The sequence below is a fragment of the Amphiprion ocellaris genome, chromosome 2 (genome assembly GCF_022539595.1).
Source record: "Amphiprion ocellaris isolate individual 3 ecotype Okinawa chromosome 2, ASM2253959v1, whole genome shotgun sequence".
Lineage (NCBI taxonomy): Eukaryota > Metazoa > Chordata > Actinopteri > Pomacentridae > Amphiprion > Amphiprion ocellaris.
The window spans coordinates 3,236,049-3,248,057 of record NC_072767.1 but is presented as its reverse complement, the minus strand read 5'-3'; the positions used below and the strand labels follow the sequence as shown (position 1 = coordinate 3,248,057).

The 12,009-nt window shown below is 38.4% G+C and overlaps 1 protein-coding gene across 3 annotated transcripts in view; it reads right to left on the bottom strand.

Moving 5' to 3' along the window:
• The window catches only part of LOC111569286 (ceramide synthase 2-like), a 36,535-nt gene that overhangs the window by 5,845 nt on the left and 18,681 nt on the right, over window positions 1–12,009 (bottom strand). For all 3 annotated transcript variants that reach the window (XM_035948669.2, XM_023271316.3, XM_055017540.1), the window contains exons 7-9: window positions 10,605–10,697; window positions 9,041–9,169; window positions 917–1,023 (exon numbers count right to left, since the gene is read on the bottom strand). In XM_035948669.2, coding sequence (XP_035804562.2) covers window positions 917–1,023; window positions 9,041–9,169; window positions 10,605–10,697 — 329 coding nt within the window. The remainder of the gene's footprint in view (window positions 1–916; window positions 1,024–9,040; window positions 9,170–10,604; window positions 10,698–12,009) is intronic.

Genomic DNA, 12,009 nt, shown 5'->3' with positions numbered 1-12,009 from the left:
GAACGAACTCAGAGCTCCAGTCCTGATTGAATGATACCAACTTCCTCTCTGGTACAGAATTCAGGTTAACATTCTGTTGATTTCCTTTAAATTGCTCCTTTTTGTGGCTGTTCTCTATATCTCCAAATTTTTAACATCATATTCTGTACCTCAACTCTTCAGATCAGAGAATCAGGGGCTGTTTAACCATCCTGTTGTCTTCATTTCCGGGCACCAAAAAACATTGTTTCTGTGTCTGAAAAAAATCCAAAAATTCAGCAAAAAAAAACGTTCAGGAAGAAAATTCCAATAATTCCTTAAAAGTTTCCCTTAAAAGTTTTATTTAAAAAAAAAAATCCCCCAAATGTGGCAAGAAAATTCTAGTAAATGTTTTCAAAAAATATTAGATAATATTTCAAAAAAATTTTTCAAAACAATCAACCAAAATCCAGTGAATTTTGCTGGATTTTGGTTGATTTTTATGTGAATGTTCTTAAAGAAAATATTAAAAGTTTTACTGATATATATGGAATCACTTTAGATATTTTTAGGATTTTTTGGAAGATTTTTACTCATTTTTTGAAAATATTTACAAGAATTTTCTTGCCAAATTTGGGGGATTTTTTAAAATAAAACTTTTAAGGGAAACTTTAAGGAATTATTGGATTTTTTTTCCTGAAGGTTTTCCAAATTTTCAGAGATTTGGGGATTTTTCTTCTGAATTTTTGGATTTTTTCCAGACAAGGAAACAATATTTTTTATTGCCCGTAAATGAGGACAACAGGAGGGTTAAAAATCACCTGGTAGAGTCGGTTTTAAAATGCGCTGTAGAAATAAAGTTTACTATTATCATTAATATATCTGTATTAAGACAAAAGCAGCTGATTTACCAGTTGAGCAGGAACACAAAGATTTATTTTCCACCTCAGCGTCTCACCTGCCTGGAAACACCACCAGCCTCGTGACCAGGAAGACCAGAGCGAAGACGATGAACAGCGAGTCGCACGTCCTCGTCCACACGGCGTAGTGGAACATCTTCGCAGACTTTAGCGAGAAAAAGGAGGAAAAAGTCACTTTTAGTTATTACTGACACTGAAAATAGACCATTTGTGCATCATATTTCTGGAAAATTAAAAAAAAAAAAAAAAAAACCTTTACCTTGTGATGTTGCTACAGTGAGACAGAAAAAGATGGTCCATAAGTATACACTAAGTTCAAAAGTCTGGGGTCACCCAGATAATTCCATGTTTTCCATGAAAACTCCCACTTTTATCCATGTGCTAACATAACTGCACAAGGGTTTTCTAATCATCAATGAGCCTTTCAACACCATTAGCTAACACAATGTAGCATTAGAACACAGGAGTGATGGTTGCTGGAAATGTTCCTCTGTACCCCTATACACCAGAAAAAATGCCCCTCTCAAAACAAGAAAAAAAAACTTGTTTCAAGGAACTTTTACCTTGAAATAAGTGAAAAAATCTGCCAATAGAACAAGTGAAAAATGGCCTGGTAAGATTTCTTGAAATAAGATCTGATATCTAGAATCTTGAGATCTCACAATTATCTTGGAAAACTTGTTTTAAGCTCTAATTTACCAGGATTGTCAAACTGAGGCGTCTTAAAATAAGACAGATATGCTAAAAAAAACCAAAAAAAACAAAACAGTTTTTCACTCAAAAATAGATTTTTGCTTTCATGAACTTCCCAGTTTGAGATGTATTAACCCTCCTGTTGTCTTCATTTACGGGCACCAAAAAATATTGTTTCCTCGTCTGAAAAAAATCCAAAAAATTCCTTACATTTCTGAAAATTTGCAAAACCTTTAGGAAGAAAATTCCAATAGTTCCTTAAAAGTTTCCCTTAAAAGCTTTATTTAAAAAAATCCCCCAAATTTGGCAAGAAAATTCTTGTAAATATTTTCAAAAAATTAGTAAAAATCTTCCAAAAAAATCCTAAAAATATCTAAAGTGATTCCATATATATCAGTATAACTTCTAATATTTTCTTTAAGAACATTCACATAAAAATCAACCAAAATTCACTGGATTTTGGTCGATTTTTTTTGTGAATGTTGTTAAGAAACGACTCGACGGTTGAAACTGTGTGTGTGTGAGTGTGTCTGTGTGTGTGTCTGTGTGTGTGTGAGTGTGTGTGTGTGTGTGTGTGTGTGTGTGTGTCTGTTTGTGTGTGTGTGTGTGTGTGTCACACACTGGTGATGTCACTGAGGATTTCACTCATGATCACTTATGATGTCACAGTTGATCTCAGAAAGTTCTTAAATCTAGGACAGGTTGGAACATTTTTCATTACTTTGCAACAGTCAGAGAAGCCACTGGTTTTTTTCCAACGACCTGCAACGTACGACAAGCGACAACCACAGCAGCCCGGTGGTTTTTACCACTTGTCTATTTCTGTAACCACCACATCGGATTACACAACAATGGCTGAGAACAGTGAATTTGAACACAAGGTGACACTCGACTGCGAGGCCTCCTCACCGGACATTAATTGGGACGACGACTTCATGGAGGATGAAGGTGACGTTCATGAGCAGCTGAGCCGCAGAGAGGCTGAGGTGAAGAAACTTGAAACAGAGAACGAAGGCCTCTTTGCCATGCTGCGCTTTTACACAAACCTGGAGAAAGAGCGAGCCGGAGAAGATAAGGAGGCCCTGAAGGAGCAGGTGCAAGTCCTGCAAAACTCAAACGCCACACTGCTGTTAGAAAACAGCAAGCTGGCAGCAAAGAACAGAGAGCTGGAGGAGAACATGAGACAGATGCAAGAGGAGAACATCAACCCTCTGCAAGAGCGCATCAGTCACATGGAGGAGGAGATGGCAAAGCTCCAGGCAGAGAAGACGCAGCTGACAGACCAGAATGAGAAGAACTTGAGCCAGATCAGGAGTCTGGAGGAAAAGCTGGCAGAAGAATCCTTGATCAACGAGCAGACGCTCGACAGCCTGGACTTCCTGGAAAGACAAATATCTTTCAGGGACCAGGACATTTGTCAACTTGAACGCAGCAACCAGAGTCTCTCAGCAAAGCTCTTGGATGTCAAGGATCAGCTGCTGCAGACCAACGGTGAGATCCAGCAGCAAGAACCAAGCTGGATGGCCGAGCGGCAAACTGTGCCGAAGCATCAAAAAGAGACAGACTCCTTGAACGCCGACCTGCAGCAGAAAGTCCAGCAGCTGCAAGCTAATATTACGGAGCTGCAGGAGCAACAAAAACAGACGCAGGCCTTGAACAACGACCTCCAGGAGACTGTCAAACTGGTGCGAGCTAATAATAAGGCGCTGGTGACGTACTGTCTCAAAAGGAAGAAAAGGAGTCTCTTTGAGCGCTTCAGAAATGCAAGGAGCACAGAAACACAGACTGATGAAGAGGAGGAGATAAAAGAACCAGCAGTGAAGAAGAAGAAGAAAAAAAAGAGCTTCTGGAGCTGGTTCAGGAGGAGCGATAACAAGATGGAGGAAGCTAATGCTAGCACAGTGTAGCTCCTTCTACCTCTTCCACCTCCTCACCCCTTCTGCCTCCTTCCTCTTCACCCTCATACCCTCTATTCCCACTTTCCTTGCCTTGCCTTCCTTGTTTCCTTTCTTTCCTTTCCTTTCCTTTCCTTTTTTACTTTCTTTCCTTTCCTTTCCTTTCCTTTCCTTTCCTTTCTTTCTTTCCTTTCCTTTCCCCCGCTATCAAAAAATAAACAAAAAAAACATCAAATAAAAAAAAAATCAATCATATTTCTGCACATGTGGATGATATTTTTAATTTTAGGATTTTCATGTTTTTGAAGAAAAATAAGCTGAAGTTGAATCATTTTCAGGTGCTGCCGCTTGTAAATGTTCCAAGAATTGTAATTTATATTGTATTGTATTTAAATCTTATGCTACATAGGTACATTTTCTACTTGAATAAAATCTGTGTGATACAGATAATAATTTAATGTTCATGTCTATATTTCCATTTATGAAAGAATCTATGCAATGCCACTGGAATGTGCAATAATGTAATTCCACAAAATGACACAAAATGATCACAAATAGACATAAAACGATCACAAGTAGATCCAAAATAATAACAGAGACAAAATAACTAAAAGCAGACACAAAACAACCACAAAGACACACAAAAGACCATAAAAAGTCACAAGCCAACAACAAGAAACATGTAAACTGGCTCCACAGAGACACAACGTGATCACTCTCACTGAAATAAGGCACACAATGAGGCACCAAACAACTAAACAAAAACACAAAATGACCACAAAGGAATCTCACAGATGTGATGTTTTCAAATTAGTGGTGGGACACGATTTTAAAAAATTATCTAATTAATTACAGGCCTTGCAATTAATTAATCACAATTAATTGCAGTTTTGTCAAATAGCAATATTTGACACAATAAGTGAAGTTTTTCAATTCAAATAAAATTGTGGTTGACAGTTGAATCAATGAAGAGACATATGTGTTTATAATTTAAAATTTATTTTAAAAAAGGAAAATGGGACATATAGAAAAAAGTGATTTTGATGACTTAAAGCCTGAATTTAGTTGTTTTTTCCACTGTATGGCACATAAAATCAACATAAGTAGTTCAAGGAGCTTCAGAAAGTTGAAAATCCAGAGATTCATTCTGTTTTCATCTTTTCTGGGTCTGATAAATGGTGGAATTTTGATGGTTCTTTTTTTAGGAATATCAATTTTTATTTATGTAATTTTTTTATAAACAAACATTTTATAATGAAGTTATTAAAAGAGATATTTTTGTTGTTTAGGTTATTCCTCCTCCAAGGAGGCAGAGCCTCGACGGAGTAAAAACTCGAGGGTTAAGTATATATAGACACATTATTCAGAGGACACAGATGCATTAAACAGAGCAAAGACTGAGGTGTTGAAATGAGAAATTATACTAGTTCAGAACGTGTCTATGAAGTGGCGGATCGACTCTTCCTGACTGTATCTTTTCCTTTAACTCCTTCCGTTCTCAGGGTAATATGAGTGAACTGGGTAAGTTGCTGATGCAAGGCTCCTTCAGCGTGTGGACGGAGCACAAGAAGGGTCCTGCCAAGGTGAAGGATCTGGTCTGTTTCAAGCCCATGCAGAGGCACCTGTTCCTGCACGAGAAGGCCCTGCTGTTCTGCAAGAGGAGGGAGGAGAACGGCGAGGGCCATGAGAAAGCTCCATCCTACAGCTTCAAGCAGTCTCTGAATGTGAGCACCTCTGCAGCTGCAGCGCTGCACTCGTCTGTCATGTCTTTATCCATGAAGTGAGACAGATTAATACCTCCTTTCACTGTTTATTGAACAGATGAGTGCGGTGGGGATCACTGAGAATGCAAAGGGGGACAACAAGAAGTCTGAAATCTGGTGTAACTCCAGAGAAGAGGTCTATATTGTTCAGGTAAATAAAAGAAGAGCATGTGAGCAACGGTTAGAATTAAGATTTTACACAGTGCTCTTGAATATGTTTCGTCATTGCATTTCAGGCACCTACAGCTGAAGTAAAAACCACTTGGGTGAATGAGATCAGGAAGGTTCTGACAACCCAGCTGCAGGCATGCAGAGGTATGTTCACACTGCAAAAACTGCAAATCTTACCAAGTCTGTTTGTCTTATTTTTAGTCAAAATGTCTCATCCTGCTTGATTTAAGACAAATTCACTGAACAAGAAACATTTCATCAAGATGGAGGGACTTGTTTTAGATGATGCATCTTAAATATCTTGTTAAGTCAAACAATCTTGAAATGATCTTGTTTTGAGTTGAATTTTACAAGAAAACTCAAAATAAGTTTAATCCTCGTGTCGTCCTGTGGGTCAAATTAACCCGTTTTAAAGTTTGAAAATGTGGGAAAAATATATTTTCACAGTGAAACTTCTGATGTCCACATTTTCAACATTTTTGGGAAATCTTTGAACATGCTGCAGATGTTTTATCAGTCTGTGGTGGCAAGTGTCCTGTTTTATGCTGCAGTCTGCTGGGGAGGCAGTATAAAAAAACAAGGATGCGAGGCGTTTGAACAAACAGATAGAAAAGCTGGCTCTGTGGTTGGAATCAGATTGAACACATTGGAGGATGAGGTGGAGAGACAGGCTCTTAGAAAGATGGAGGCCATTCTGACAAACCTGGATCATCTACTTCACATCTGCCTCAGTGAACAACAAAACATCGGTGGACGGCTCCTTTCTCTGCACTGCAGGAGTGAAAGATTCAGAAAATCTTTCTTACCATCAGCAATCAGACTATTTAATTCAAAAGTAAACATATGAGACCAGACAATTGAATTTCCCTTCATGGATTAATAAAGTTATTGTATTGTATTGTATTGCATTTTTTGGTGGAAAAAAAGAAATGTTAAAAATGTTTCTTAAGAACATTCACAAAAAAATCAACCAAAATCCAGTGAATTTCGCTGGATTTTGGTTGATTATTTTGTGAATGTTCTTAAAATATTAGAAGTTTTCCTGATATATATGGAATCACTTTAGATATTTTTAGGATTTTTTGGAAGATTTTTACTCATTTTTTGCAAATATTTACAAGAATTTTCTTGCCAATATTGGGGGATTTTTTTTTTTTTTTTTTTAAAGAAAACTTTAAGGGAAACTTTTAAGGAATTATTGGAATTTTCTTCCTGAAGGTTTTGACAATTTTCTGAAATTTGGGGAATTTTTTTGCTGAATTTTTGGATGTTTTTCAAGGAAACAATATTTTTTGGTGCCCGTAAATGAAGACAACAGGAGGGTTAATACATCTCAAACTAGGACGTTACATGAAACCGAAAATCTATTTTTGACTGAAAAACTTATTATTATTATTATTATTATTATTTTTTTTTTTTTTTTTTATCATATCTGACTTATTTTAAGACACCTAAGCTTGACAATCCTGGTAAAATAGAGCTTAAAATAAATTTTCTCAGCTAATTTTAAGATCTCAATATTCTAAATATCATATCTTATTTCAAGAAATCTTACCAAGTTGTTTTTCACTTGTTCTATTGGCAGATTTTTCACTTATTTCAAGGTAAAAGTTCCTTGAAATAAGTTTTTTTTTCTTGTTTAGAGAGGGGTATTTTTTCCAGTGTTTGGAGATATTCCATTAAAAATCAGTCGTTTCCAGACGGTCACTCAGCTCCCACAATGTTCATATTTAACCTTTACTCGGACTTTCACCTGAAACACGTCAAACTTCACGTGTATTTCATCTGTTTCTTCCCGTCTAACCTGAAGAAACGCCCGACATGATGATCTCTATCAGACGGCACCCGGTCACGCCTGACATCAGGTGACGAACGCTGCGTGTTTCCAGATCTTGATTTTCAGATTTTATCAGCGAAACGTGACACTCGGGGAAAGTCAGCCTCATAAAAACAATGAAGCTATTGTCTCGCCGTGGAACAGGCAGGTAGAAAACCTTTACAGCTGCAAGGGGAATTTGTATTTCCACCCAAGGCCATAATGTTCTTTGCCCACTGTGGAGTGAACATGAGGTTAGGTGTTCAGGTGGAGGATCAGGAAACTTCTGCACAAAAATCTATCTAAACAAAGGCTGCATTCAAGTTCTCTGTGACCTTTAAGCCAAATTTACTCCACTTTCCTGCATTTTAAAGATGCATTCTGTGTTTCCTTCTTGTCTCTACTCCAAACCTGCTGCCTCTTTGTTCCTGCACATAAACACTCACCGGCCACTTTATTAGGAACACCTTGCTGGTAAAAGGTTGGACTCCTTGGAGAACTGCTTTAACCCTCATGTCGTCCTGTGGGTCAAAATTGACCCGTTTTAAAGTTTGAAAATGTGAAAAAAAATAAATATATATATTTTCACTGTGAAACTTCTGATGTCCACATTTTCAACATTTTTGGGAAATCTTTGAACATTTTTTGGTGGAAAAAAAGAAATTTTAAAAATGCTGCTTAAGAACATTCACAAAAAAATCAACGAAAATCCAGTGAATTTTGCTGGATTTTGGTTGATTTTTTTGTGAATGTTCTTAAAGAAAATATTAGAAGTTTTACTGATATATATGGAATCACTTTAGATATTTTTAGGATTTTTTTGGAAGATTCTTACTCATTTTTTGAAAATATTTCCAAGAATTTTCTTGCCAAATTTGGGGGATTTTTAAAAAATAAAACATTTTAGGGAAACTTTTCAGAAATTATTGGATTTTTCTGTGTATTTTTTTTGCTGAATGTTTTGATTTTTTCAGACAAGGACACAATATTTTTTGGTTCCTGTAAATGAAGACAACAAGAGGGTTAATTCTTTACTTTCAACAAGGTGTTGGAAACGTTCCTCAGAGGTTTTGGTCCATATTGACATGATAGCGTCACGCAGCTGCTGCAGATTTGTCGGCTGAACATCCATGATCCAGTCCCCAGTTCCTCCACATCTAAAGGTTCTACTGGATGGAGATCTGGTGACTGTGGAGGCCGTTGGAGGACAGAGAACTCATTGTCAGGTTCTAGAAACCAGTTAGACATGATCTGAGCTTTGTGACGTGGAGCATTATCCTGCTGGAAGTAGCATCAGAAGATGGTCCACTGTGGTCATTATGCATTCCTTCCTTGGAACCAGTGGTTATTTGAGTTCCTGTTGTCTTTCTGTCATCTCCAAGCAGTCTGTCCGTTCTCCTCTGACCTTCACATCAACAAGGCATTTTGGTCCACACAGCTCTCTGGATAATTTCTCTTTTTGGGACCGTTCTCTGTAAACCCTAGAGATGGTTGTTGGTGAAAATCCCAGCAGATCAGCAGTTTGTGAAATACTCAACAAGAATCTCTTAACCCTCCTGTTGTCTTCATTTATGGGCACCAAAAAATAGTTTCCTTGACTGAAAAAAAATCCAAAAATTCAGCAGAAAAATTCTTGTCTTGACCACGTCTACATGAATAAATGCATTGAGTTGCTGCCACGTGATTGGCTGATTAGCTATTTGTGTATCAATGTACCTAATAAAGTGGCCAGTGAGCGTATATTCACAACAACGAAACGAGGAAGGAAAGAAACTGTGTGATGAATGAATGAACCGGCGTCTGCACTCAGGTTTAGTATTTTACCTCCAGGAGGAAGTCGGAGGAGTCATGCACCAGCATCACCAGCGTTCCCACCCTCACGTAGTTGCCGCAGTAGGAGAAACCGATGAGGAAGAGGGTTGCAATGTGATGAATGACCTGCTCCTTGAAATCCTGGAACACACACAGGCCACACAGCATGAGGAAGAAGTACAGACACAAGGACCAAGTGATTAGATTTTGGCAGTGATGCAGCTTATAGTCTGGATCCACGGATTTGTTAAAGATTTCTGTATCATTGCCAGATAGCGGCACAGCGTCACTGTAACCATGACAACAAGTGAACACTACATGATCACATGATTGTGATCTTACTACAAATCCACCGCTGAGGACAACGACTTGTTTATTTAAAGATTTCATCCGTCAGAAATGATACAATGACTGAGCAGCCTTGGCGGAGTACTGAGCAGCCTTGGTGGAGTACTGAGCAGCCTTGGTGGAGTACAGCGCTCTGAGTGCTTTTCTGTCATTTTTTGTTCTTTGGTTTGGTGGAGATAACAGCATGAAATTAGAGCTGCAGTTATTTTCATTGTTAATCAATCATTTGGTCTTTAAAACAGCAGAAAACAGTGAGAAATGCTCATTAAAGTTTCAAAAATCCAAAGTTGGCATCTTGTCACATGTTGTCTGTCTGACCAACAATCCAGAGCCATAAATATTAGATCTATTCTAAGATAAAGAACCCAGAAACTCTGCAAATTTGACTTTTTTCGTGCAGAAATTACTTATTAAGTGCCGTTATCAAAAAGAAAAAGGTGGGTTTACAAAGAACTATCTTGAAAATGGCTCTGTAAAGAGCCTATTTTTGCTAAATTTCTGCGGCACGGCATCACTGCAACCATGACAAGTGAACGCTACGTCAGCTGCCTGCAGACGATCACATGACTGTGATCCTACTACAAATCCACTGCTGAGGACTTATCAGGACTTATCTGTCAGAAATGATCCAAGGAACAACTGATTAAATTGTGGGGGTGTTTCTGAGTCCCATTAATTCCTGCCGCCCGCTACATATTTAGGTCACGTGATTCGGTATCCGTACATACATATGCCTGTGCACATGGCCACATCCTATAGTGCCATGATTTCTGCCACAATATCTTCCAAGATTTCAGCCGTCGGAAATGACAGAACGACTGAGCAGCCTTGGAGGAGGACTGCACTCTCTGAGTGCTTTTCCAGTTATTGTCATTTTATGCACTAAATTACAGCTAAGTACTGATAACTTTAGAGCACATTTGGAAGTTTGTTTTTGCTCCTCTGCTGCTGTTTTATTTCAGTGAATTTCACAGCCTGAAGATCTTAAATCCTGCAGTTTGAAAACGAGAGCAAATGCAAAGTCCAACAAGTTATGATGTAACAGCAGATAATCCAGAGCAAAATCCGTATTAAGAGTAATCGTGCGTGAGAAAAACAACATTTGGATTACACACTGTGCAAGGAAAACAAACGTGGTGGACATTTGGTTTTGACCATTTGAGTCATAGTGAACAGATGCAGATGCACAAACTATCAGGAGTTTTGGGCGTTGGCAGCTCGTACTCACTTTCCTCTTGACGTCCACAGAAACACACAGAAGCAGCGACAAATAAAAGCTCATTTCCAGGACATAATACCAGTAGTGAGCCTCGGAGACGGGCTGCAGAATGACAGAAAACAGAGAGAAAGCGTGGGTCAACATTTATATCTCAAACTTATCTGAGCAAACACATCGTAGTACGTTCACTGTACGAGGAGGCAGACGTATCTCAGCACATTCCATAAACTCTAGCAAACAAAACAAAAAAAACTATGCATTGTTTGACTTTATTCTTTGGTTTCGACACTGTAGAGCAGACGAACGTCTTAGAACTTGGGTTGGCATCAGGGATACTGCACTTGATTGGTTTTACTCCTATCTCTAAGACAGAACCTACTTGGTCACCATGGTAACATTCCTCCTCTTCAGCCCCCATTACCTGTGGTGTACCGCAAGGTTCAATTTTAGGCCCAATTTTCTTTTCTATTTATTTACTCCCCTTTGGTCTTTTAATCCAATGCCACAATATATCCTTTTATTTTTATGCAGATGACACACAGATATACCTTCCGCTGAGAGTCTCAATGACAATAGCCTTTGGATGGCTAAAAACCTTCTTGAACTAAACAAATCAAAACATGAAGTATTACCTTTTAACCCTCCAAACCTACACAGCAGTCTCACCGCCAGTAACCTCAGTCCATTATCCACCAACCTAAAGCTCATTGCCAGAAACTATGACGTTTTATTTGACTCTGACCTCCGTTTCGCTCCCCACATCAAAAAAAATATCCAGTCGTGCTTCCTCCAAATCACAACAATCTTCAAGATTAAGCCAATGCTCTGATATCCAGACCTGGAAAAATTTGTACTCATCTTCTCGCATCTCTATTACTGTAACTCCCTCCTTTCTGGCATTCCCGTAAAGCTCCCCTGTCGCCTTCAACTCCTCCAGCAGCTCAGCTTCTTACCGGTTTTAACGGACGACATCACATCCTTCCTATTTTGGCTTCCCTTCTCGTGGTCCCTGTTTGTTTCAGTATCGATTTTAAGATTTTACTGATCACTTTTAAAGCTCACCAGGGTTTTGCCTCAAGCTATATTTGTGATCTGCTGACCCCATATAAAACTCAGGTGGATCCCTTCAGGTCGTTCCAAAGTCGAGGCTTAAATCTTAGGGTGACTGAGCGTTCTCCATCAGGACCCCCTTTACCTGGGGAGATCAGGCCTGCAGAGTTCTTTTAAATCACTTCTGAAACCCACTTTTATAGACCTGCTTTTATGTGAAGTTTTCTTTTCATTTTATTTAGTTTTAGTGTTTTATTCTGTATTCTGTCCTGTTTGTTTTAGATGTTCATCGTTTTATGCTTTTAGCTGCCTGGTTCTTTGGTGTGATGTCGACTCTCTAATTCTTTAATTCTCTAATCACTCC